General features: G+C 41.8%; 2 protein-coding genes across 3 annotated transcripts; one reads left to right on the top strand and one right to left on the bottom strand.

The window, feature by feature from the left end:
• Nucleotides 1-2,521: 2,521 nt before the first annotated feature.
• TECPR1 (tectonin beta-propeller repeat containing 1) lies at nt 2,522-22,179 on the top strand. Of its 2 annotated transcripts, XM_026054085.1 has the most exons (25): nt 2,524-2,629; nt 3,448-3,680; nt 4,806-4,988; nt 5,475-5,597; nt 6,227-6,352; nt 7,513-7,687; nt 7,785-7,885; nt 9,115-9,216; nt 9,594-9,739; nt 10,540-11,063; nt 11,932-12,077; nt 12,409-12,564; nt 13,074-13,223; nt 13,752-13,909; nt 14,042-14,169; nt 14,437-14,539; nt 15,296-15,392; nt 15,791-15,870; nt 16,186-16,242; nt 17,530-17,704; nt 18,144-18,279; nt 18,629-18,721; nt 19,461-19,567; nt 19,968-20,087; nt 20,343-22,179. In XM_026054085.1, exons 2-25 carry the CDS (start codon nt 3,450-3,452, stop codon nt 20,541-20,543), a joined length of 3,618 nt encoding a protein of 1,205 aa, XP_025909870.1. In that variant the 5' UTR covers nt 2,524-2,629; nt 3,448-3,449; the 3' UTR covers nt 20,544-22,179. The 2 variants fall into 2 exon arrangements, with proteins under 2 accessions (XP_025909871.1, XP_025909870.1); XM_026054086.1 differs by lacking the exons at nt 19,968-20,087; nt 20,343-22,179 and adding an exon at nt 19,841-19,947 and having other exon boundaries at nt 2,522-2,629.
• A 1,879-nt stretch (nt 22,180-24,058) lies between these two features.
• On the bottom strand, nt 24,059-24,936 carry BHLHA15 (basic helix-loop-helix family member a15). The gene has a single exon (XM_026054141.1). The coding sequence runs from the start codon at nt 24,611-24,613 to the stop codon at nt 24,095-24,097; it is 519 nt and encodes a 172-aa protein (XP_025909926.1). The 5' UTR covers nt 24,614-24,936; the 3' UTR covers nt 24,059-24,094.
• Nucleotides 24,937-27,139: the final 2,203 nt, after the last annotated feature.

A 27,139-nucleotide genomic window follows, 5' to 3' on the forward strand; every position in this document is an offset into this window, starting at 1 on the left:
GCGCCGCACGTGACGCGGCTCCCCCCTCCCCGCGCCGCCCCGCCTTAAAGGGGCCGCGCGCCAAGCGCCCTCCCCGCGTTGTGTTGTGAGCGCGTGGCTGCCCYGGTGGCAGCAGCCCCGACAGCCACTGACCTCCCTCGGAAATGCAGCTTTTTGCATCATTTTTACATTTTAAAAATTGATTTCTTTTAAGATCTGGCGTATTTTTGGCACGCTTGCCAAGGTCCTTTTTAATTATTGCTTGTCGTTACACCCCTTGCTTGAGATGGGGCAGCCGGGCCGCGAGGGCAGGACCGCTGCGACCCCGCCGCGAGGCCGGGGGCGSCCGCCCGTTCTGCAGGGCGGCCGCAGCAGGTGCCGCCTGAGGAAGGCGGAAGGGCCACACGGCAGCGTGTGTGTGGGCCACACACATGGGCACGCGCCTCTCCTCGCTGCGCGCGGCTGGATTCACCCCTATCTCATTTCTGAAATATTCACAGGTTTCTCTTGTAATACAGGTACCAACATGGCTCCTATCTCCATGGTAACTGCATCTTCCCAAACACTGACGAATTTAAGTGCTCTAGTGCAGTAGGGAGTTTTCCTCCTCATTTTATGGGAAGGAATACAAAATAAGAAAGGTGAAAAGATTTACCTCGGAATCAGAGGTGGCTGGACGAGGGGAGGAGGGCGCCCAAGCGCCGCCAGGCCTGGGCTGTGGCGGGACCGCGTGGCAGTGAGTGCTGAGCGGCGCCTGACTCATCTGGAGGGAGAAAATAAAGACAAAGAAACCCTTAAACCGCAAATGTCACACAGTACTTCCTCATGAGGGGAAAGACGCTTCCCTAAAATAACTCACATGTTGAGAAGTCCCCCCTTCTAAAGAAGTGAGATTTGGGAAAGCAAAAGGAAGGAGGAATGTACACACAAACTAAGCACATTAGGATGATGACCATGAAGCAGCAAAAAGGTTTTAAAACTTTTTGACTGCAGCAGGGACCAAGCCAAGCCTTTCATAACAGCAAGAGTCTTAAAACGCTMCCTGAGTTAATTCCCTGCCTCTCTCACCTTGCCTAGGGTCAAGGATCTGCCCCAGTTACGTGGACAGACCTCCTCCTCCTCCTCACTTTCCATGCAAACAACAGCATTGCCACTGTGCACCAGAGGCTGGAGGCAACTGCAGCTGTGAGCACAGACCTCCTGAGCAGACAGGGCCAGCAGCTGTAATTCAGCAAGACTTCATGTATCGAAGATAACTGTGTCCTGCTCAGTGGAGCCGTAGCCACCAGACTGAAGGACAACAGCAAGGGAATCACCAAGGGCTGGGGTTGGGAGGGACCTCTGGAGTTCACCCGAGAGGGTCCCCTACAGCACACTGCCCAGATCAACAGCTCCAGAGAGGGAGACTCCACAGCCTAAAGTGGCAAGACCTTGCTGTGCTCGGTCACCCTCACAGCCCACAGGTTTCTCCTCAAACTCAGGCAGACCTGCCTGCGTTTCTGCCTGCGTTTCTGCCTGTGCCCCTTGCCTGGCCCCATCCTCGACGCCTTCCCTTAGGCGTCCGCACACGCGGACCGGGCTCCTGCCGGGGTCTCCCGGGCTAATCCCGCGCTCTCCCAGCCCCTCCGCACGAGCCGCCCCCTTCCCGCAGGGCGGCGGCGCCCGGGGAGCCCCGAGCTGCCTCGGAGGGAGCAGATCCTCCCCCGCACGGCCGTGACGCGCGCGGCTCCCGCCCAATAGCAGCGGGCGCGGAGGCGGCGCTCGGCGGCCGCAGCCAATGGGAGCGCGCGGGTCTCGCGCTGCCCTCGCGCCGCTGTGGCGGCGGCGGCGGCTCCTTCCGCCCGGGCGGCCAGGCCGGGCAGGGCCGGCGGAGCGAGGCAGGTGAGGGGCGAGTGGCGCAGCGGGGCGGGCGGAGCCGCGGCCGCCACAGCGGGTGGCCGGGAGGGCCGGGGACAGGCACAGGGATAGGGCCGGGCGGGCGGGAGGGAGGGAGGTGCCCTCACCCTGCCGCAGCGCAGCCGGGCCAGGGGCTTGCACACCATTAACCGCAGAATAATCGAAAAAAAAATACCGCAAATTCTTTTTGTAGTCCAATGATTTTTCCTCCATTCTCTCTCTCTCTCTTTTGTGTGTGTGTGTGTGTGTGTGTGTGTGTGCGTGCATTTCTTCACTGACATGTCTGTAATGCTTCCCTGATTCCAGGCTCACAGGCATACTAGTTAATTAGGCTTTTAAGTTGGACATGCAACAGCTTTAAGATGTCTGTATGCATCATGTTCTCTGCTCTTAAAAGGAAATACTGTTTAGCAGAATTTAAAATGCTCATTCTGAAAGGCTGGTTCCCTCRAGCTTTCTTCCCCATGGGTACGCGCACAAGCAGGGATAAAGCACAGAGCGCTACCCCAGCCCAGCAGCAAGGAGCCAAACCTAAAATGATCAAACTGGAGGATYCATCATAGGATAATTCAGCCCTTGTCACCTGCTAGATGCTTTTTGTTTGTTACCTTTTTTTTTTTTTTTTTCCAGGTGGGTTTCCATGCGAGTTTCCTGTGCTGCTCCTAGGTGAGGGCCTGGCTGCTGCCAGGCTCCGGGCGGTTTCACCCTTGCTGCGCAGCACTAACCCTGTGCATCGCTGCTCGCTCGCAGGCAGGCAAGTCTCCTTGGTGCTGAAAGCAAAGCTGCCCTTTGCCAGACAGGGGACAGTGTTGCCAGCTGATTCTAAGCAGGGATTCCTCTTTTCTTTCCTTGTTTTGGATGCTAAGTCCTCTTTCTGCCTTTGCCTCTGGTTACATTGCATTACATAGCTAGGGAATAGGAATGGGAATTCAAAACTTAGTCCTCAAAACTGTCACCCTGAGAGAGTAACTGAGATATATATATATATATACACATATATATATTCACTTTCATAGCCCTTAGAAGGCAGACAAAAACTGTAGTGACCTAGAAATAACCTAGCCCTCCTTGACTTCTGAAAGGGCTGACTTAAGATAAAATGCTGCCTTCTCCATTAAGAGTGGGGCTGCAGCACTGAGAAAATGGCAGGTTATGTGGGATAAAGTTGTAAGAGAAAAAAAATGAATGGAACAGACACAATGCTGTGTGGCTGAACAGTGCTTGGAGGAGGAATTGTTTTTAGGTATACGCTTGTGTATATACTTAAAGATCAGATCTGAAGTGGTCACCAGCGCACTTTGGAAATAACTTTCCTGGTAGCAGTAGACGCTACCCAGAATATCTGTGATAGCTGCAGATTAGAACTAGATGGGCACCGACAGAGCTCTTTCCCTTTGCATTCAGGTTATCTCCTTCACAACACTTCTTTTGAAAGTGTTCTTTCAAAAGAACATTCTTTAGTTTTTATTTTATATGATTGATCATTGCCCAGAGTGGAACTGATCTACAGTAGGTTCAAGATCCATTTTTTAAATTGTACTTTCTATTAATTACATTTTTTTTTCCTTTCAGACATGGCCATGTCYAGTTCCCTTCTGTGGGCTGTCGATATTTTTGGGAGGGTTTACACTCTATCTACTGCTGGCCAGTATTGGGAGCTCTGTAAGGATGCACAGCTGGAATTCAAACGAGTCTCTGCAGTCAAACAGTGCTGCTGGGGAATAGCCTGTGATCACCAGGTGTACACCTATGTGTTCTCAGGTGACGTTCCTATTAGATACCAGGAAGAAACCTATGAGAATCAGGTATGAAATGGTATCTCTGTTAGAGTGCTGTGTATTCTTCAGAAAGAAATGGTAGCAAATCCTTAGATCAGTTGTCTATATGTGTTTTTCCCATAGAAAGCTTGTTTGGGTTTGCTTTCATTAATCTCCTAACTCCTGTTTTGGAAGAATATGCATACACTATGTAAATATACATATTTACATAGATAGATATAGATATAATTAAWTTTTTTGAGGGATATCAGGATAAAAAGAGATTGAGAATAGGCATTAGCTTACCTGCATAGATGCAAATGCAACAAACTMATTTTTATATACTATTTAACATCAATACAGCTTTTCAGGCATTGGTTATGTAAACATGTTCTTTAAAAAAATGAAATCACTTTGTTTGTTCTAAGCTATGAGAAGAAAAAAAMCAAATATTAAGAAGCACCTGCAAAAGCTATCAACAAAAATTTAAATCCAGAATAATTGATAGTTAGTGGGCAAAGCAATTTTGCCAGATTTCCAGTAAGCATATATAATCTTCTGCATAACAATTACACAGGRTGTTGAAGCATTCATTTTCTTTGTATCATGGGATGAAGGACAATTTTACTTGATAAATTTTAATATTTTTTTCTTTAGTGGTTTAATGTTCAGACAAAGATATCACAGCTGCATTRGGGAAAACTTGAGTGAGTTAGTGGTTGTAGCTATCTTGACATRCTTTCTGGCATAGCAACTATGCTGTTGTTTTAGGATAGGTAAGTTGCTAGTTATCTTTATCTTGGGGACTAGGTAGGAGATCCTAAAGCATTTCTACAGCATTATTCTAATGCTAGTTTCATGGTGTACCACATCACCAAAGGAAAATGCACTGCCTCTTAGCAAGCTGTATCATCAGGTGCTCTTCTTTATGTAGTTGAAATTTATTTGTGTGGGGACTAGTTTTGCAGTCAGCCCTTCCTTGATATTTCAAGAAGCTTCCTTCTGAAGACAGTGTTAGCTAGGAGCTTAGAGCATGAACATTCTCTCATTCACTGCAGGAATTATTACTCTTCAAATACAGAATTAAAGAAATGTGTCACTGGTGATCCCTATGGTTCTATATATGTCCAATGATGAGATATGATGGTAAATAATTGTTATTATTTCTGGCAGCGCTGGAATCCAATTGGTGGCTTTTGTGAGAAATTAATGCCCAGTGACCGCTGGCAGTGGAGTGATGTGAGCGGGCTAAAACATCAGCAGCTTGATAGTTTCACACTGCCCTCACCACACTGGGAGTGGGAGTCTGACTGGTATGTGGATGAAAATATTGGAGGGGAACCAACAGAGAAAGGGGTAGGTGAACAATACCAAACAGATCTGTTCTGAGAATCCTCAGTCTGTAAAATAAAAGGCACTAGCTTCCCATAGCCAGTTCCTCCTGGGAAATAGCTCAACTGTAATACTGCACAATGAAGCAYCTTGTCGGAAGGCTTTTGAAGCCTGTGGGAATGTTTTTATTTATTTATTTACTGGATTTGAATGAACTTCGGATCAGGCCATGAAATGTTGGCAACTGGATAGCATTCCTGTTTATGATCTTCACTAAAAACAAAGGGCTTTACTCTATCCTGTTTGTTCTGTGTGTATCACGTGGAGATATTGGGACATGATTCATAAATCATCCATAGAATTAGCAGCTCCAATTAACTGATCAACAAGACATGCACCATAATTTGTGTTACATTTGTGCAAGTGACTCTTGTGCACAGTTGCTCTGATTTATGATTTCAAGTTTTGCCTTGGTCCTGACTTTTATGAAAGAAACCCCTCTGTTTGCAGGGTTGGACTTATGCCATCGACTTCCCCAGCACCTACACAAAGGATAAGAAATGGAATTCTTGTGTCCGGCGCAGGAGGTGGATCAGATACAGGAGATACAAATCACGGGACGTTTGGGCAAAGGTTCTGGATTTCATTTAAGTACTAACTAAACTGATTTCTGAAGAAATCAATGGGAAGCTGCAAAATTGGCATTCTCTCTCTCCTGTGTAGGCTGGGCCTGGAGTCTTTGGCTTCCAATTTGTAATTCTAGCAAGCTGGAATTTTTCATAGATCCATGGTTATAAGGTCTCAAATCCCTTGATAGCACAGTGGGAGTTAGATATCCAGCTCTGGCCAATTTCAAATCCTCTTTGTTGTGTGACCAAACATTTTCTTTCAAGGTAGCATCTCGTTAGCATCCTTTACCTAACTGTCCTTTATCTGTGTAATTATTGCTTGCTTACATTTTGAGAATGTACAAAACTGAAGTTTGTGATTTTTCCAGCTTTCAAGTTAATAGATAGTGCCTCTATAGGTAAAGTTCCTTCCTGGTAGGGAAGGAAACACAAGTTCCTTCATGCTGCTTCAGCAGTATTTCCCCCACCCTTTGCATATAGCAGCCTGGAATGAGAGGAAGAGCCTCTGTTCTCAGCCATTTTAGAAAATAATATATAAACCAATTTGCTGAAATCGAGTCACTAGCCAAATCACCACGATCTATTTGGAGTGTCTCTTCCTTTTTTTCTTAACCTTCCTTCTCTTTGCTTCAGATTACATCACACGACGATCCAGATCAGTTACCAGACCCCTTCAATGATATCTCCATTGGAGGATGGGAAATCACTGATGAGCCCGTTGGCCATTTATCAGTATGGGTGGTTTCTTTACAAGGAAGGGTATGTGCGTGTTCCAGCAGTTTTCTCATGTAAGTGTTAATACTAAATGGGAGATAAATGCCTCTAAAGCAAGGCAGGTATGTTATCATCTTATAGTGGAAAAGAGCTATGCTGGTGGTGTCTAGCAGAGAATGTAAAGCTGCTTTAAGATTACATTATTTAGCATTTAAGACCTACGYCTTAAATGGAAAGGGAGAATCTRGGCCCAACATAGTCTCTCCTATGTGGCTGTGTGCTGTGAAGTTTTGGTTCTGTTTTCCCTGCTTGAATGTGTTCCCATCTTAGAGTGTGTATCTGTGTAGCTGTCCTTTGTCTCTAGACAGTTCCTGACTTAYCAGGAAGAATGTAATGATTGTAACGGGTAGTCTGAGATTTCACTTGCCCTGCCTGGAGAGGCAGGCAATCTTGGTTAAATTGTTTAGAATAAAATTCCCTTTGCCTCTGGCTTCCCAGTAATAAATGACAGCATCCTACCCTGCAGTTTTACTTAACAGATATTGTAAAATGCCTAATTTGCCACACAGAAGTTCCCAAAGAAAACAAAATATTTCTGAAAATGARGATTTGTACTCAGCAGTTGTGTTTTGAAATGCTCATCTGCCCACCACAGGCCACTTTCTTTGTTTGACATTTCCATTCCCACTCTAGTCTCTAAGAAAGTGCCCTGGCAGCAGGGCCAAGACCAGCAATTTGCAGGATGCTGCTGAGGACTCTGCAGAGAGCAGAATTTTGACTCTTATGGCAAGACCTGCTCAGTGGGAATGAGGCTGGGCTCTCATCTAACACTAATGATTTTGTGTTACATCTTTGTTGAGCTTTGATTTATTGAATATGCCTTGAAATCTGCTGAAGTGCTTTTAAATATTGAAATATGTGCAGACTTGTAGCAGTAGGTCATGTGCTCAGTCCAGATTCACGTGCATGATAAAAGATAGGCTGTAGAAATAGCTCCTCCTTTAGTACATAAGGAAGTGGACTTTACTGCATAACCATCATCAAAAATTATCTTTAAATGTCAGCGTGCAAACACTTAAAAAAAAAAAAAAAAAGTAGTTATTATAAGGCAGACTGTTCTAGTTCAAGTTCAAGTTGTCTTCATGCTTGTCTGACTGGTTTCATTGTCGTACTGGTATTTTTCCATTTTTTTTCCCTTTGTCTAGGTATGGTACAGAGAAAATGTTTGCCACCACAATCCAGAAGGTTCTATGTGGTCCTTAATCACCACTCCTGGTGAAGTTGTACAGATCAGCTGTGGACCATATGACCTCCTTTGGGCAACTCTTTGGGAAGGACAAGCTATTGTGAGAGAAGGAATTGATAGGAATAACCCTCAAGGTAAATCTTTGTTATAATTTACAGGGAATTTACCTCATTTAAGTAATGTAGAATAAGAAACTAACCTGCAATGATTTCCTGGTTTTGTTTCTTGCAGGAATTTCCTGGAGTATCGTGGAATCACCAAGCTCTGAGAATGGGATTATGCACATCTCTGTGGGTGTTGATGTGGTGTGGGCTGTTACAAAAGACAGAAAGGTAAGAGGTGTTATGCTCTGGTTCTACATTTTCCCCTGTTTCTGCTTTTTTTTCAAGCTTGCATATAAATTCATAAGATATATTGGTGATTTGGGTTCCCTGCATTTGTGGGGAATCCCAGTCTCCCTGTGCTGATCAGAATGCTCTGTGGTTCCTGATATAAATAGTTGAGTGTAACTCCAAGTAAACTTTTTGCTTTTCCTTTGGTAGGAATTTTTTAAACCAAGTCAAGCAGATGTGGTATGCATGTATGWTACGGGGGAAATATAAGGGACCTACTATTAAGGGATATTAAGCATCAAAATCAAAAGGGGTTCTGGCTGCCCTGGCTTGTTTACAGAGAGTCAAAGTTTTGCCTCGCTTGCCTACTATTTTTAACTTAAAGTCTTTGAAAATGTCCTAGGATGCTTTTGCGCTAGCGGTAATCAAATTCCTTCATCTGCCATCCAAAAATATTAATAATTTCTGCTTGGGAAAAAATATTTTTTTACTTCAAATACTTAAGGCATTGTAAWACTTCTAGATTCTTACCTTGACATTGTTGTTTCTGGGATTTACAGACAATTTAAGATAGATAATATAAGTGAGAAGCCTGTTATGGCTTCAGGGTTTCTTTCCATGAAGAAACGATGCAAGTGAAATTCAGGAAGTGATTTAAATCAAAATAGCTAAACCATTGGCATAACTTTCCCCTTGTCTCTTACTTTGGAGTAAGGTTAGGTATAGCAGTCATAAGTAATAGATACAAGGCAGCTGACTCGCCTAACTTCCCATTATATGACCATATCCTACTTCTAGAGGTACCCAGCCACAGACACTTTCTGATAAGTAAAAACTACTCAAAGAGGGATAATTTTAAAAACAGCCACCTCTAAAGAAATCTGCACCTCTCTCTCTCTCAACATTACTTTTTGGGTTTGAACGTAGAAACGCTATTTGCAAGTCCATCCTAACCAAACCAAATATAGCTAAAGTGTAAGAAAAAGTATGTTTCCAGGGCAGATAGACTATTACAGAAAGTTGTAACAAAATGTCTAGATCATTCTTATGGGCTATCCTGATTCTGGTTGGGTCACACGCACACAGAGACTGGAAAATTGCTCCATCTTTACCTGCTATAGACAATGTGGCCAGTCAGTATTGGAGGTACAAAACTGAATTCTAGCYGTCTGCCGGCTAGTACAGAGGGAGCAAACTTTAGACTTCTGTTGTTGCTGTTGTTGTTGTAGGTGTGGTTTAGAAGAGGTGTGAACTCACATAATCCTTGTGGAACCAGCTGGATTGAAATGGTTGGAGAAATGATGATGGTAAATGTAGGCTTGAATAACCAGGTAAGCTGTATACCAATATTTATATTCCCCTTTATGAAGGCAGTATTTACACATGTCGTAAGGACTGCCAGCAGTGTGTACAGACAGCTGAGCAAGAGATGCATGTGACTGAACTTCTAGGAAGGAATGCATGGCCAAATTATTTACCAGAGGTGTTAGTCAGCCCGCCTCTAGTATGACACATTCAGGTGCAGTCTTCTCTTAGTGGTGCAGAGTTTTATATTTCATCTGCAGTATCAGCACTACAGATAAATACAGAAGGTAAATGCTAAGTCCAGCATATCCTTACCCTCAATTTTCTAGCACTGCATCTTATTGTAGGTGGTATTTATCTGCATCCCCTGCCTTTTCCTTTTTCAAGCCCTTTCCTTCCGTAGGTCTGGGGAATTGGCTGCGATGACAGAGCAATTTACTTCCGTCAAGGTGTCACACCAAGTGAGCTCAGTGGAAAGACATGGAAGGCAATTGTATCTGGCAGAGAGAGCGACAGATCTCAGACTGGGAGCTCAACAAGTCTGCTCAGGTATTTAATAAGATATTTTCCCTAAACTCTTAAGCCAGAGGTTTCAATGATGAGAGATACAGTGCACAGACATGGAGGAGGTGTCTCTGACCATTAAATATGCCAAAGAGTTGGGATTTGTTTGTTTTTGCCATTAAAGTTCACTCAGAGTGAAAGCTGCTATTCCTGCTTTGGAATTCACTGCAACCTTACAGTAAAGCATATTTCTCTGGGATTTGTTATTGCTATCAAGAACTGCTTTTTAACAGGTTGGAATGCTACCTGTGTACAAATGTCATCTCTACTTAATGGTTATTCCTTCTCCTGAGTTTCACTGTCCCATTTTGACTTCCTGGAGAGGTTAAATCAGCAACTCCGTGCGAAGTGCTGACCTGTTGGCTGTGCAAGCGGTGTCAGCAAAGCTGGGAGTGCTGCAGAAGCCACTTGTTTAATCTTATGAGTCAGAACAGTCTCTGAGTAGAAGCACTTGCTAGYTAAGAGAAAAATCACAAAAATAACAGGCTCTATAAAGTTATATTTGTTATTTGATATCCAGAAAATATGATGTTGTTTCAATGTTTTCCTGAGAGCTCTAGGCAGTCAACACTACTGATCATAAAGATCAATGAAACATCATCTTGTGTCTCAGATTTACCAGACTGGTGTGCAGTGCCTTGATGGTAGTTTGACCTTTAAAAAAGAAGTTTGCTATTTCTTTCCTAAAGTTGAAAGGCTGCATCTGTGTCTGCATGCCTGTGGTCTAAAGTCTGTGTTAATTTATAGGGCTTTGAATGATAATCAGTGATCAATTTGCCTTTCAGTGCTGGGTGCTTCTTCACTGATGATATCCAGCACCAAACAAATGCGATTGTTCAGGGTGATACAGATACTTCCTCTGATACAGAGCTTCCAAGCGTATCCATGAACCTTGCCAACACTGTTCCTTTGGAAGCTGCAGCCAGCAACAGTGGCAATGRCGCCGTCAGCCAGACAGCAGAAATAAGTGCAAAATCGACTGCGGATCCCTTGGATTCTGGTCAAGGAGAAGGCAGTGTTGCTTCAAGTAGTAATGAGAAGGCACATCTTGAAAGACAAAAGCCTACCAACCAGAATCCTTCTGCAGAACTGCAGTGGACAAACATTGACTTAAAGGAGGCCCAAAAGCAGCCGGTCCTCTCCGTGAGCACCTTTGCGGAGACCTCCAGCCTTTCTTCCCTGGGCATGTTCTCCATGGGGGCCGAAGAGCAGTATGGAGCTGATGAGCACCCGCTGTGGGCCTGGGTGTCGGGGGGAGGCTGCCTCCTGGACTCACACAGCCCACTGAAGTGGTTCACCATTCCATCAGGTACCGCCACCGACCCCGAGTCCCAGTCACAATCTATAAGGCTGCTTTAAGAAAAAATAATAATGATTTTTTCAACCAACAGCACAAAACTGCCAAGAATCYGTTTGTTTTTCCTGCAGTTTGTCATTATGCTCTGTCTGAGGTTAATGCTGTGTGCATTTAGCTGCAAAGCACTTTGGGACTGGGATCTGCTGAAAATATAAAGGGGGTATTTTCTGAGTTTCTGGCAGAATRATGCAGATAATGAATATGCTGTAAATGCATCTAGTTTTTTGTGGCACTGAAACTGGAACTTTAAGCAAATCGAAGCCGTAATATCAGTTGGTRGTAACTGAAAGCAATTAAAAGGGTCTCCCGTGTTGGATACAAAATACCACAATATTGCCTTGCTGCTACCATTCCCACTGAGACAAGCATGAGACAGAGAAGTTACTTTAAGAGGCACTGCAAATGTGAGCCCAGCTGATAGCTGGATCACCCTATAGTGCAGAGTTTTAATGAACAGTGGAATGGAATCACATTTTCAAAATAAACCAATTTTCATGAACTGTGGCTTCTCAATATTTACTAACAGTGTAACTGTTCATGAAATATGTAATCTTGCAGTTTAGTTGCATAATCTTTGAGATGCCTCCCCCTACTATATAGTTTTAGCTTTGAAAGAGTTTATACAGTTATGTGGTGATCCTGTTTTCTGGATTATTTATGAAGTCTACCAATAACACACTGATCCCAAAGTATGAATTAAAAATATTAAACTGGATTGATTTGGTCCATTATTCAAAGCAACGKTTTTTTTTTTTCCTCGAGTGCCTGTTCCACAAAAATTCAAAGCTCACTGGTTTTATTGGTTCTGATTCTGCTGTAGGTTTGGCATCCTGTGCGCAGTCTCTTTCTCTGTCCATCACCCCAGCACAGACTGCAGCATGGCGAAAGCAGATTTTTCAACAGCTCAGTGAAAGGACAAAGCGGGAGCTGGAGAATTTTAGGCACTATGAACAGGCAATTGAGCAGGTAAGCAAGGAGGATGCTTATTTATTTCTAATAAGCGCTTACATCTGTCAGCACTGGGCTTCACTGGGCTTCAGATGTAAAGCTGTGAACTTTGTYTGCTTTATGTTCTTGTTCTTATATCTGTCTATGACTGCTGTCCTGGAGCTATCATCACTCTCCAGCCTSCCTGTGGGAATCTGGCAGCTTATCAAACCTTGAGCAGCAATCTATGTAAAAGCATTAGCTTAAGTGTTTCTGTCAGGAGGTAACACATCAGTCAGCAATAATATTCGTGAAGAAGGAGTCACACAATTGCTTTTCCTGTTCTTGTTAAATTGTGTTTGTGTTACAGTCAGTTTGGGTTAAAACGGGGACCTTGCAATGGTGGAGAAATTGGAAGCCTCACAAATGGATGGATGTTAGAGTTGCACTTGAACAGTTCACTGGGAGTGACGGCATGCGAGACAGCATCCTCTTCATCTACTACATGTATCACGAGGAGAAAAAGGTGTGATCATTCGAAACCCCTGGCAGAGGAAAGTCTATGAAAGCARGGAAAACAGATTTCTAAACGGATGCAGATTATGATACGCTGTTGTTCTAAATTTTGGGAACCAACTCAAATGTAGCCTAGGGTAATAGCAAAATTAAAAATTTTTATAACTATAGCTATATTACCACTCTATCAGAAATTCCAAGTCAGCAAGCATCCACCGTCAGCTTTGAACTAATTAGGAATTACTTTGGAAGTACAAAATGTTCCGGTTTGAAAAGAAAGAGCCATGCTTGGCTGGCTAGGGCCTTCACAAATTGGGTTGGTGCAGATTGGCAATAGGACACAAGAGCTAACAAARGATTTTATATTTAGCCCCACTTTATGAATGGGATTCTTCCTGCATTAAGAATTAATTCTTTGCTATCCCTGGCAAGAGCTGAATGTTCCTGGTGCTGAAGTGTTGGTGCTGAGGGAGGTTTTTGAGTTTGACGTTGTCACAAATATTTTTGCTTTTGTCCTAGTATATCCATGTGTTCCTGAACGAGGTCACTATTCTAGTTGAAGTTTTGAATGAAGCCAAACACTCCTTTGCCCTGTATACACCTGAAAGGACGAAGCAGCGATGGCCAATCCGTCTCGCAGCCACAACCGAGCAAGAAATGCATGACTGGGTAATACTGAACTTTCCATTTCAAGCTGCCAATGTCTGAAGTAAAACTTAAAGCTTGGTCACTGAAATCTGAGTAACRCCAAAATTGTTTTCCTTCTGGAAATTTCTGGGTATGGATTAAGCTATGATTGAGTTGGAGTTAGCTCAGCTAGTCTTTTCTTCTGTACTGGTAGAACTGTGTTATCCATTGTCACTGCATAGGTCAGGAAAAGCTGTTTTTCAGTGATGGCTGTAGACAGATTTATGTTCAGACAGCCATGCATGCATATGGGGAAGCAGTGGAACACCTTTAAGATAGCTGCATAGTGACTGGATACAGCAAATCACAATAATCCCAGTGACCCTGTTCACAATTTCTACAACACTGAATTGCAGTGCCTTTGAGCAGAAAGCTGCTAATTTACTTCACTGATTTGCAAAAGTCTGTAAAGGTGAWGCTTTGTTTTGCAGTATTAGAACACATCTATTAAATGCTTGTTCACACTGTAAGAGAAGCCTCCTACTTCTCTACCTTTTCCTTGATTTGTAGCTGGCTTTGCTGAGCATGTCCTGCTGTGAGAGCAGACGGATCCAAGGCCCTCCATCCCACCATGCCATTTGGTCAGTGACCTGCAAAGGAGACGTCTTTGTGAGCGAGCCAAGGCCTGAACTGGAGGCTGGACCACACCTGATGCCTTGTGATCAAATGTAAGAGCTCCTGAAAGCTGTTGTGCAGGGGTGGAGTCTCGTGCCACATCCGTGGCTTTGACAGGCTGTTGAATTCTCTAGCCCACTGCAGATGTCTGTCCATGATGTAAAATACTGTCCCATTTCTGGCAGGTTTTGGCGTCAAGTTGGAGGACATCTTCGAATGATAGAGTGCAATAACCGAGGCGTAGTGTGGGGCATAGGATATGATCACACAGCCTGGGTTTACACTGGTGGATATGGGGGTGGCTTCATTCAAGGTAAGGAGGGTGCTGTGGTGTGCACATTTCTTGCTCTTGATTGGTGTCAGCTTTTCAAACTATTGCCATTCCTTTAGTCTGTCTGGTCTGTAGAATTATACAGTGGATGAGTCACACATGAGGAAGGACTTACTATTAGAGCTTTATAGTTTCAGCTTAGAAGTGAGAAATGGGATAAATATCAAGGTTACTCTGGTTACTGGAATTTAAAATGCAGCATCTCTGAAGTTTAGCTTTGTTATAATCCAGATGATTTATTTCTCACAGGACTGGCCAGTAGTGCTGATAATATTTATACGCAATCAGACGTGAAATGCATTTATATCTATGAAAACCAACGGTGGAATCCAGTCACTGGATATAGCAGCAGGTTATTTACTCTGTTTATTTAGTGTGTTTCTCACTGTTGTCAAATGAAGAATCAAAGGGTTATAGCTTTTCAAAATAGTTGTTAATTCTATCTTCAGTCTTCTCCAGTATTTATTGTTAACCCGAGGTAGAATATCTGCAGTCTTTGACCTCCCTGTAAATATTAATTCAAAACGCATTACGCATTTGTGTTTTGTGAGTGCACAAAATTTGCCTGCTTACAACATATTTCAGTATAAAGGTCATAGATCAAAAGTTTGTATTAGAAGCTATGTATTCAGATACATAGTATAGTGCTGAATATGTTGGGTCCTTCAATACTATATTGAACAGAATTACTTAAAAATCTAGGAGTCTACATTAGAGAAACTCAGATTCAATTTCCACTTTTAAATCATAGYGATAACTATGTAGAAGTTATCTTCTATGTAAAAAAAATATAACACTGACTTTTATGCTTGGTGTAATTGGAAGCAATTGTACAGATTGCATCCCACTACTTTCCTCATTGACACGATATTTCTAAGTACACAGATTAATGACTGAAGACTGAAAATAGGGATATAAAAATATGAAAATATTTTTATTTTCATATTTTGAAAATAGGGATGAAAACATGGAAATATGCAAAAATATTGATAATATATGTCAAATATATATGAAAATATATATGAAAATAGGAATAACCCTTTTCCCCCTTACAGATTTTTTATTGCTGTAAATGACCTTGCATTCTTTGTTAACTGTTTGGTCACAGAGGTCTGCCCACAGACAGATACATGTGGAGCGATGCTTCTGGCCTGCAGGAATGTACAAAACTGAATACAAAGCCTCCTTCACCGCAGTGGTCTTGGGTAAATTTTTTTTTAAAGTCCTTTTAATAAGAAAGGAAGGGGATGCCTAACATTTGTCTTAAATGAGACATATTTTTCTTCCTGGGTTCATTATAATATTTAACCTTGTTTTCCCGTTTATACATTTGCAATATTTCCTAAAGTTAAAATGGACAAAAAAATCCCAATGTTTAATTGTATTTAGACTTAYGTTACTCATATCCCTTATCTCAACTGAACTTCTTTATAAAAAGAAAAGCTTGGGAACTTTTGTATGAATTTATGTTGCAAATATTAGATTGCTTTTAGCAATTTGTTGCAATCCAAACATCAGAGAGGAAATACTGAAGATTATTATACTTTTTTKTGTGTGTATGTGTGTGTGTATTTCTTATTGAAACTGTCCTTTTTAATAATAGGTATCCGACTGGTATATTGATTTTAATATATCAGGTGGAACTGATCGGGAAGGCTGGCAGTATGCAGCAGACTTTCCGGCGTAAGGCACTACTTTCTTCTACTTAAAGTCCAGCAGGCAGTATCATATTTAAGTCCTCATTTCTTCTAGCTTGCTGTTTTGTGTATTAGCCATGTTTTCACAGGGCAGGCATGTCTTAATTCCTCCCTCCATGTGGTGATGTTAGGACTGGAGTTTGCTGGGGAGGTGGGGCAGCAAGCTGATCTTAGCAAACTGAAAAGTCCTAAGTACTGTGAAGTCGGGGCGGTTGCTCGAGGCAGGCAGTCCTGTTAGGCTGCCACTGAAGGCAGATGTTTTCTGACATCCTCATGAATGTGTTTAAATCTGTTCTGTCAGGTCCTACCACGGTCACAAGACAATGAAAGACTTTGTGCGACGGAGGCGCTGGGCAAGGTGAGGAACTGAGATAAAAATACAAGTGTAGAACTCTACAACACCCACTATTCCCTAAAGTCCCCATTAGTTATGGGGGAAAGATCTTTTCACACAATCAAGAAGAGCAATAGCAAAGTTATGTGCAGTAAATGACCTGTCTCCAGTATGGAAGCTCATTTCTTTGACACATAGCGTAAGGGCTTTCACTTTAAGCTTTATGAGGCAGATATACTATTTGCCTCTGCTATATCAGTAGATAAAAGCTAGTTAAATTCTTTATCAGATCTTACTTATGAGAAATGATTACTGTATGGTAGAGTCTAGATACATTGGTACTTACTAGGGCATTTGTAACAGCTGGTAACATGGACCTTTTATATTACCAAAGGAAAGTTTTAACAATCAAAAGTACCCTATTCAGAGGTGACTAGAGGAAACAGCAAATTACCACTATGTTCTATCAAGCAGGGAAAGTGTTCTTTTTTTTTAATGGATTTTCTATGCTTTTCTTATCCTAAAATGTCTTAATAACCGCTAATAAATTACTGTGAACCTACAGKTATGCACTGTTCTGCAATGGCCCCCGTAAAATTTGGCCCTTACTTATGTCTAAGTAAGATCCTGSAGCATCTTCTTCCAAATGTACAAAGAAAAGGCATCCTATCAATATAAACTGTGGTACAACTTGAGGAATACCCTCAAGCTTAAACATTATCTTGTTTTAACTAGTAAATTTAAACTGGAAACAGCACAGGGCTGAAACCTGAAGAATGGAAAATGTCCCAAGTCTGTAGAACATTCTTCATACATAAAAATAGCTATTCTGATGATTGATTCAATATAATTTCCCTAAAAACAGCATAATTTTGTTGTAGTTTGCAAGATTTTTAAAAAAATCTTATCTCAGAATGCTCCATTTGCTTTCTAACGGTTTCCACAAAAAAAAAAAAGTAAAATTATGCCCTTATGGAATGAACCACGTGTGCAGCTTTTYTCTCTGCAGCGGAGTTCTCAGGTGGGGTCAAACTTTCATTATCCAGTTGTCACCCGTGATGTTTTAGAGGGCTTCTTCAGGGATCTAACTTTTTGAAATCAGATTCCAGATCTGTTATGATTCAAATCTTGCCTCAAAACATGTTGTAAAAAATATGTTGCTAAAAAAAGACAACAACAAAAAAACTAGTTCTTACAATACCTAATTAATGACTTGGAGGMCTTGGGCATTGTTTGCACTGGACAAGCGTGTAAATGCAGTTGGAGCAAGTGCATGCTTCTTGATGGGTTTGGGTTTTCTTTTTGCTTCAGAAAATGTAAGATAGTCACCAACGGGCCATGGCTGGAAGTGCCTCCTATTACGCTGTGGGACATCTCCATAATTTCCAGTTCAGATGCAGATGATGAAGAATCGGTAGCACTGTGGGCAATCAGTGACAAAGGAGACGTGCTCTGCAGGCTTGGAGTGACACAGCAAAATCCAGCTGTAAGTTATAGAACTTTTTTTTTTTCCTGACAAATTTGTTACAATAATACAGATCTGTACAGCAATGCAACAGCAAGACCTGGAATGTRAAATTCCATTGGAATGTGAAATTCCATGTTGGTAGATTTTTGTAGGATTGTTGTTCTGCATATATAAAACAGTGTGTAGTCCACGTTTTAGAGACATGTACATGCTTAAAATCCAGTAATTTCAATAGAAAAGGTAGTGCTACAGTTTAGTTCGGATATTAATTAARAAGAGAAATAAATATCCAAATATCTTTGATAATAAGACACCTTGTTTTTGTTCAGTCACAAAGGAATATAAAAAGTATTTTTCAGAATCTTTTTCACTGTTAAGATTTTTCCTGTGTGGTGGTAATCAACGATGTTTTGTCATGGAACGTTTAACTACTGTTTAACAATTCATGATTTGTTAGGGAACATCCTGGCTTCATGTGGGAACAGATCAGCCCTTCATTTCTGTCTCCATTGGGGCRTTTTACCAAGTGTGGGCTATTGCCAGAGATGGGTCTGCATTCTATCGAGGTTCTGTGTCTCCCAAAAAACCTGCAGGTCAGTACTTGTCATCTGGAAAGCTTCATTACAGCAGAGCTCGTAGCCTGATGCAGCTCAAGAGCTGCCATTTCACTGCTTATTTGCTTCTGTACTGGAGAAAGACGTGCTTGCAGCATAGGCTTCTGCAACAGTGCATATGAATAATGATCATGTTAATTACAGCAGTTTATCTGCTCTTTGCTGTGTGAAAGGGTGTACGTGTCTGTAAAGACCAACTAGTAAAAGTGTATAATGTCATTCAGTAGGTTCATGCACTACTACATGCATCCATGGCAGACCTTACTGAGAATTTTGGTAACAKAATTCTGTTTTCTCAATGTTTTACTCAAGTGTTTTTGACCTACAGGTGACTGTTGGTACCATATTCCTTCACCTCAGAAACAAAAGTTAAAACAAGTCTCAGTAGGCCGAACTTCTGTGTTCGTTTTGGATAAAAACGGTGAGGACTTTTTAAATTATTTAACTTTGCTACAGGCATTCAARGAAAAGAAGTATAAATAGAGTCTTAAGTCACACTGTCTGTTTGTATAAATTGCTGTTGCTCCAAAAGGAATAATATTTCATATTCAAAGAGATGGAGTAGGCAGCCTGCTTAATTACTTTTTCTGAAGACTTGTGTTTTGATATATTTTTGTTGTCTCAAGTTTCAGTTCAGCACCTTTGCTTTGATGAATATCAAAGAAGAGAATTGCATGGAAGGATTTTTGTCTGAAATCCACAAATGTGCAGGGTTAGAGAAGAATACCTTCCTTTTGCAAAATCTAAAATTTTACCATCATTGCAAAGCAAATTGTGAAGGATTCTCTTCAGGATCCTCTTTCTTGAAAGAAATAAGTCTTTAAAGTGGTTTCCAGAGATGTCCGTCTTACTTGTTTCCCCTCTCTAATGCATAGTTCTTTATATAAATATTTTCCCTGAAGAAATTCTACAAAATAAGATTATCTGCTATTTTTTCCAGAAAGTTATAAAGAATAACTGTAGAACTTAACTATAACTTTGGAACTATAACTGCCAAAGTAGGAAATTACATCTTCATTCACTTTAACACGTTAGTCAAAAGCATAATGTATTTCCACAGATCACAGCCAATACTAACTAYTGATTTCTTGTGTTGTTAGCTAGCAGCATATTACACAAACAGTCATCCAGAGTTGTAATTATGAGTGTTTGTTTTACAGGCAATCTTTGGTATCGACAAGGTATCACCCCAAGCTACCCTCAAGGATCTACCTGGGATCATGTTTCAAATAATATCCGTAAAGTGTCTGTAGGGCCCCTGGACCAGGTATTTATTAGGCTTTCTTGCGCCTTTTTAGATTATTTACAATTGTTTCATATGTTTTTGTAATTAAATGTATTGTTCTTCAAAAACTGTTTTTTTTGTTCATCTGTTTAGCTGATACAAGGTGATTGTTTAAATACTGTAACCCTGACAGCAACACAAAATCAGGCCAATGAAATAGTGATGCAGCCAGCCTTTCACTAAAARCAGCCTTTTCTTTTACTTACTGTTTAGCAAAGTTTTCACTACAGCTCCAGTGTCTTGTTCTTGTTTCAGTTTCTGACTGAATGGGGCCATTTTGCCTTATACARGGGTCAAGAATAATTTTAAGAATTTTTATAACTTGAATTCCGGGAAGAAGAGCACGAGAACGCACTTTACTGCTTCGTTTTGCTTTCTTAAGGTGTGGGTGATAGCTGACAAGGTGCAAGGAAGTCACAGCTTGAGCTGTGGGACAGTCTGCCATCGCACGGGTGTTCGGCCCATGGAACCTAAGGGGCTCGCATGGGATTACGGTATCGGGGTAAGTGCTGCTGCTCTAGGATCAGTATCCACCTACCTAGTGATTCATGGGCCCTGTTTTTTTCTGAGTTAGGACAAAGCAAGACAGTTTTCCCTACCAAGAACCAATAGTATAAAATAAATCATATAAGATTTGTTTTATCTTATGTTTTATCATATAAGATCATATAAGATTTGCACACACTACTAGGTGTGTGCAAAGCATCATATTAAATAATTTAAATGCAGGGTGATCTTTTTTCTATTTCATTTATAGGGTGGATGGGAGCACATTACAGTCAGAGGAAATGCAACTGAAGCATCTAGGATCACCACACGTGATACTTCTGAGGAAGAGCCTGCAAGATCAGTGGATCTAGAACATGAGGAGAGTAAAGGAAAAACAGAAGATTCTAAAACCACCTCTCTGATGGTTAGTGAAGAACAAAACATGGACAGAAATGCTGTTAATTGTTAAGTTCTTCCTGTCTACATCTTGCAAGCAAACAGTAGTCAGTATAGCTTAAAAAGAAACCCTAAATGTGTACTGTCTGAAAGAAAGACAACCCTTTTGTGCATGTATTTTACATCAGAACTGGAATTTATAATAGGGTGATTTAAACAGTGATTTCCTCTGCTACAGCATGAGTAGAATATGACTTGAAAGAACTGCTAGCTTTGTCAAAGCAGGCAAGCATTGTAGCCACAATGTATTTCTTACCCTTTACTATAGCTGCTACAAAACTATGTGAATGTGAAGGTCTTTGTAGATACTCACTACATTTATTTTATTGTTTATGAATATTACAGTTCCCTTTACTACATTTCTCACATACTCAGGCATCTTGAACACTAAACTTTAAATTCAACTTTGAGTGGGGATGAAGTTTTTAAATCATTTCAATATAACTGAATGACAGGAAGTTCCAGTAATTTGCCCAGCAAATGTAACTGGTCCTAACTCAACAAACACCCATGCACTTTGCTCATATAAGTCCTGTCTATACAGGCGTTCAATTCTGTCAGGCTGCTCTTGCTTTTATCAGTAAAATATCCTCCATGCATCTGCCCCAACTTTTGCACAGGTCACCTTGGAATGCAGGTAAGAGGAAGGGCCATTTTCTGCTGTCTTTGTTCACAATGAATGGCATTTTACTCAGCAAATGGAACCACTGTTTTTGGTGGTGTTTTCAGTGGGTAGGTTCACTGCAGGGAGCGCGGGCCTGCTTTCAGTAAGAGTGACAAGGTCTCATGCTAAGTTATCAGAGCAAAGGCAGATAAATTGTGTTTAGTTTCTTTTTCCCTTTTAACTGAAGCCCCTAATAATCAAACAGGCACCTAACTAGTGAAGTTGAAAGGGACCAGACACTTTTGAGGAATTTGGCTGTTCCAGCTGGTTAAAAATTATGCTTTTGTAGAGTAGAAGACAAGAGGAGGTCTTAAATGAGATTCATAAATGATTTCACATTGGTGAGGATGCAAAACTTCACTGATATTATGGAGTTTTGCTAGGGTATACTAATATGGGCTCAGAATGAGGCTCCACTCTTTGTTTACTAAGTGATTGATTTAATCCCTTCTTCCAAAAAGAAATAACTTCTTGTTCTCAGAATACTTGTTTCTGTCATGCTTGAGAATTTTAGTTCACTGTGATGTGAAACTGTTCTTTAAAATCCACTCTTGGAAAAGTACTGGGAAAGCTTTCTCTTCCACTAACTTCAGGAAGGCACCAAGTTTCTCCCTGGCAGTGGTTTACAATGGTTTCTCTGGTGTGTGTGTGCGTGTGTGTGACTGTATATGAAGTTATTTTTATATGAAGAATAATGTAGTATGGTCTTAAGTACTGTATTTGTAGAAGTAAAACTGATGTTTGCACGTACTTAAAGAAAATATTTGTTATTTTAATGCCAAGGAAAGCACTGTTTCCTAGTCCAAATGTGAATTAAGATTCTTAAGATGCTTTACTGTTTAAAGAACCTGTTAATTTTTCCAATATGTGACTAGAGATTAATTTTATATACATAAATTGTTCCAAGTGTCATAAATAACATTTGTGTTTGCATTAATACCTATAAGTTTTGCATAACTAATGCATAGCATCCTGTCCAAATACATTTAATAGCTTTATCATATATTTTTAGAGAATTAAGAGTATTGCATTTTCTGTGAATCCTATCAGAAAGTCAGATTTTTTTTTCCATTTAATATTTGGTGTTTACATGTTCAATAGTCAAACTGATTCTATACAACAAGCTTTATAATGTAATTTTGCATTTTCCCTGCGTTGCCAAGCCTCGCATATTTTACTGTAAAAAGCTGAGTTTAAGCAAACAGAAGACATTATAAAATATTTGGCTAATAAACATATACAACATAATCATTAGGGCTAGCTAAACTAAAGAAAGTTTACTGTAAATTGAAACAATTTTGAAAAATAAATTAAATTATCAGAAAAAAAATAATGCTTTTCATTAAATCCCTCTTGACCTGTTCAAGAAAGCAGCACCTTGTTCCCATCATGACAGCTCTTGTTGTTTTACTAGAACACACATGGCCTGTGCCTGACTGGTAGAGATTACAGGGTCAGAGAATGGATAGCTTCATGCTTCTTATTTGGTACCATGTTTAGTGCTAGATGGTATGTGCCATTCCTGGCCTAATACTTGAATAAGACCCTTGGTTTTTAGATCTAAGCATGATACATTGCCATGGGCCTTTAACCTCTATTTGTAAAAGCCTCAGTAGTCTATGATTCTTGAAGTGATGGGCAGTGCTTCAGCGAGGGCACTGTTAAAATAGTGGCAAATAGTGGCCTTTCAGCTCCTGAGTTTTCCCCTCCACCAAAACAGCCAAATGGCAACCTGAACCCTTTTGCACAAAATATTTCAGAGCAGACTTAAGTGAGTGGAAATACCAAGAATGTTTCTTAATACATTTCCTTGTAAAGCATTGATTTAGCAGGCTAACAAATCACTAAAGAATCCCACAAAAGTTACCACAGAGAAGGTGAGAAAAGCTGACAAAGATGTCACAAATAACATGAAAACTTGCACTTGCCACCATTTGTGTCATGCAAGGAAAAGGAAGATGGGACAATGTGACACTGCTAAGCTCAGATGCTTAGTAAGGCAGAGCAGTCCTTCAGTCCATGATGCCACAGTCTCAGTCACAGAAGATTTTTTAGAATGAGTTGGGAAACAGATTTTTAAAAAAGCTGCTTGTCCTGTTTAAACAGCTCTTCCTTCAGTTACTGTATTGCATAATATCAGAATTGAGCACTAGCCAAGAAAAAATCCAGATAAGATAGCAAGCTTTATTAGCATGTAATTGGATAGATCATTGCCTAACTTAAAACTATACTAAAGTATTATCACCATTTTTTTTGCAAAGATCATCACTAGTTTTTGCAAAGATCATAAATAACTTGCCCATTATTTAATACGTGCATTATGTGCATAGGACTCAAAACCCACTTACGACAAACTACTTGAAGCTGGATGCTATAGACAAAAAATCATCCTTGCTCTGGAGCGTATAGAGTTTAAGAAAGTCTGGTAAATGCTTACGTTAACAAGTACATTCAAATGTTTATCAGATCAGATTTCGTGGCCAGGTTCCCACTTGTACCATTTCATTCACTAGGTTAGTCATGATTTTTAGTATTTCTAGCAAGCTAGTGAAGGAAGAATCAACTTGTTAAATGGCTGGTGAACAACATTACATGTGAGCTCAGGTGACATGCGGCTTAAACACACGCAGTGCACAATGCTCCTAGAGAATGTGATTTTCAGAAGTTAGTAAATCTTTAATTCAACTGTGATACCACAGGATCAATTCTGAAACTGAAGTGCCAGAAAAATGTACCCATTTTGGAGGGGGAGGGAAGGAGGGGAAGTGCAAGATGAACCACATGTGTCATCTGTTTGTTTTTAAGAGCAATATGGGGAGACAAAAGCCATCTCTTAGATACTGACACATGCCACCACGCAGGCAGGAAAGAAATGCAGGTAGCCCCTAGCAATAGCTGCTTTAGCTGAAGCTCTGAATTGGTGTGGAATATTTTTTCAGCTGTTCCTCATGCTCACCATCCCCATGCTGCTGTTGGCAATGCTGTGGCAGTTTGGAGCCACTGGTTCCCCCCATTCCTTCCACAGCTGGAAAGTGTCCATTGGACATACTGAGTATAATGGAAGTCAAGGATTTGATGTAATTTTTAGCCAATGTTAGAGTCTCTATTTTGGAAAGTTTATTCTCAGCTCTCACGTGGGGAATCACCTCCCGCAAGGCCTGGAAAGCGTTGTTGAGCTTGTGCATCCTCTGCCGCTCACGTTCATTGCTCTCCAGTCTCCTCAGCTGTCTGTCTTTAGTGCTCCACGCACGCTTGCTCCTGGCTGCCGCACTCCTGCTGCTTTCCTTGTTTCCCCCGTTCCTCCTTTCTTTGTGCCGCAAGCGTTTCAATGGTTCTTTCTTTCTCACTTTTGACTTCTCAGAAAACGTTTCCTTATCAGCAGGGAGACGTTGCTTCTTTACTTTGGTTTTAGCCTTCATGTTTCCATTGACATTCCAGCCTGACCACCTTTAAATAAATCTTGTGGCAGAAAGCATCAACAAGCTCTAAAAAGGTGACACAAGAATCCTTAAATGATTGCATCGTTCCATGCTAAACAAATCCTTGGATTCAAGCTCGAGATTTTTTTGCTCAGTATTGCAAATACATCATCAGCTGTTTTAATTGGGTGATGCTTATGTCAGGAGTTGCAGAGTTGCAAATGCCATTAATCCAGGCGACCTGTGCAGATGAACACAGGAGAAAACCCTGTTTTAGAGGACAGCAAATGTTCCTTTCATAGGAAGAAAGGGGTTACTAAGGCTGCAGAAGCCAAATTACCTGAACCACTGAAACAAAGGTGCACCTACTGCTATCATTAGCTTTGAAAAGCCAAATGAAAAACAAACTCGCTTTGCTTTCTAATAGCAATGCCATAAACTGGAAAGATCTCTCTTCTCTACCTAACAAGATGGTCTACAAGCTCATTCAGCACTGACCATCCATTTGTATGTCTATCAGTGAGTTTTAAACTGAAGCCAGAACAGTTTTTGCAGTGTGCAACTGGATTTAAAAGCAGTAGTTCCATTTTAGGGATCAAACTGAAAACTCAAATAGCGCTGAGTAACACGGTCAACTAGTTTGGTAACACACTGCCTCAGGTTTTCTTTTCTCCAGCTCTAATTACCTCAGGTTGTAATATAACCACACACTGCATCATCACACACCCAGACGTACACTGGAGCATTAGACAAAAGTCTCAAACTCTGACTAAAAAAATAACTTCTCCTGGAGCTCGTGGTGATCTTTTTTGTCCATGGGAAGAGGTTTGCTCTGTGTGTATATATGAGCAGTCCACTAGAGGGAAACATGACACACAACCGCATACTGCAGCTCAGGCACTTCTCTTCAGCAACTGCATTATATTTGCCACCTGCTTTGGCTGTCACCATGCGCACATACAGACACACACATCATGGTCCCTGCACAGCCCAGAGCCTGCTCAGCTAAGCAAAGGAGAAGAGAAAGCGAGGCCAGTGACTGCCAGGAGACAAGCAGCAAATGAGGTTCCTCAGCTAACATTTTTTTCTTCTCCATCCAAACCCCTTCATTCCACAGGTCGTTTACTTCTACATCTTAACCTCAAGGTGCCAGCTGTGTATGTTACAGGTGGCTCCAACAGTTCGTCCTTGCTGGTGGGCTTTCCAGCTCTCAGKTCTGCTCTTGAGACTGATGTAAATGTGGCAAAGTGCCCAGGTATTAACTACGCCAGAAGAAAGCAGTCAGTTTTAAAGTAAGCTGTCCCCTCAGGTGAAGGGATAGAGCAGAAGCAGACCAAGCATTCAGATGCAGCATTAATAGCAGTTAAACACCTCGCACTTCCAATAAGATGGAAAGCTGCTGACAGAARGTACTTCTCTTTTCCACCAACAGTCAAACAGTGGTGGTGTATAACCGTGTTTTCTGTCCCAGCATGATAGCAGCAGAGTATTATTTATTCTCTGTTTAACCAAAAGACACAGCAACACTACTGCTACACGCGTTACTGAAGCAGGTGACAGGCAGCGAAGCTTTACCCTCCCAAGCGGGTGTTACACCAATGCTGGGTTTGAAGAGCGCAGCCTCACAGCAGTCCTTCCTCCAGCAGCCACAGTCAGTCAGAGTTACCRAGATCTCATTTTTCTCCAAAATGCTGCCACTTTCTTCCCATTTGCCTGTGCATAAGAGTTTAAGATCGAAGTCARAAGAAAACTTTTAAATTTAATTCTGAGGCTTGTACGTGAGAGTCTTTAAATAGTTGGCGAGCCAGTGAAAAGTAAATAAAACGAAACAACCACACTGGCTGCAGGTGCTCTGTGGTCCTGGCACAGGATGTCACCGCAGGCTGCAGGTGGTAGCAGCTCTCGGGGAGCCACCGCTTCTGCTCTCCTTTCTTCAGGGCATCTCCAGCTGCTCACAGYGACACAACTCGCTGCCCATGGGACATCGCGTCCTTGCCCCTTTCATCCTTCCAAACTACAACAGTCTGTCGTGGGATGCGAGAGGAGGAGGTCTGCAGCAAGGAGCCAGCTTGAGGAGGCGGCCAGAAACAGGTCAGGAGGGAACCGAGGCAGAMAGAAAGGTCAGGACAGAGCAAGCAGAAAGATGGACAAGTTGTTGAAGCCTTTGAAGATCCTGCCACACCACTGTACCCTGTAAGAAATCTCTGCAAGCTCCCTGCGATGCAGGGGGTGAAGGCAAGGCTACACAAGGAGAACATGAAAAWACAGCAGGACCAGAGGGGGAAACCACAGGGAGAAGCCAGAAGCCCACAAGGTGCTTGCAGCCTCGCACCCATCAGCCACAGCCGTGTGCCTCCCACCCACTTACCGCTGAGGAGAAGGCGCCCAGTGCCAGGAGGACCAGGGGAACCGGAGCCGCCGGAGGAAGGCGCCGGGACTTGTCCCGAGGGCGCGAGGCGGCGGCGGCGCGGGCGAGCGCGGCCTGAGGCGGCGGCGCCGAGGCGGGAAGGTGGCGCGGCGCGAGGC

Source organism: Nothoprocta perdicaria, unplaced genomic scaffold, assembly GCF_003342845.1.
Source record: "Nothoprocta perdicaria isolate Ctin4 unplaced genomic scaffold, notPer1 scaffold_12, whole genome shotgun sequence".
Classification (NCBI taxonomy): Eukaryota; Metazoa; Chordata; class Aves; order Tinamiformes; family Tinamidae; genus Nothoprocta; species Nothoprocta perdicaria.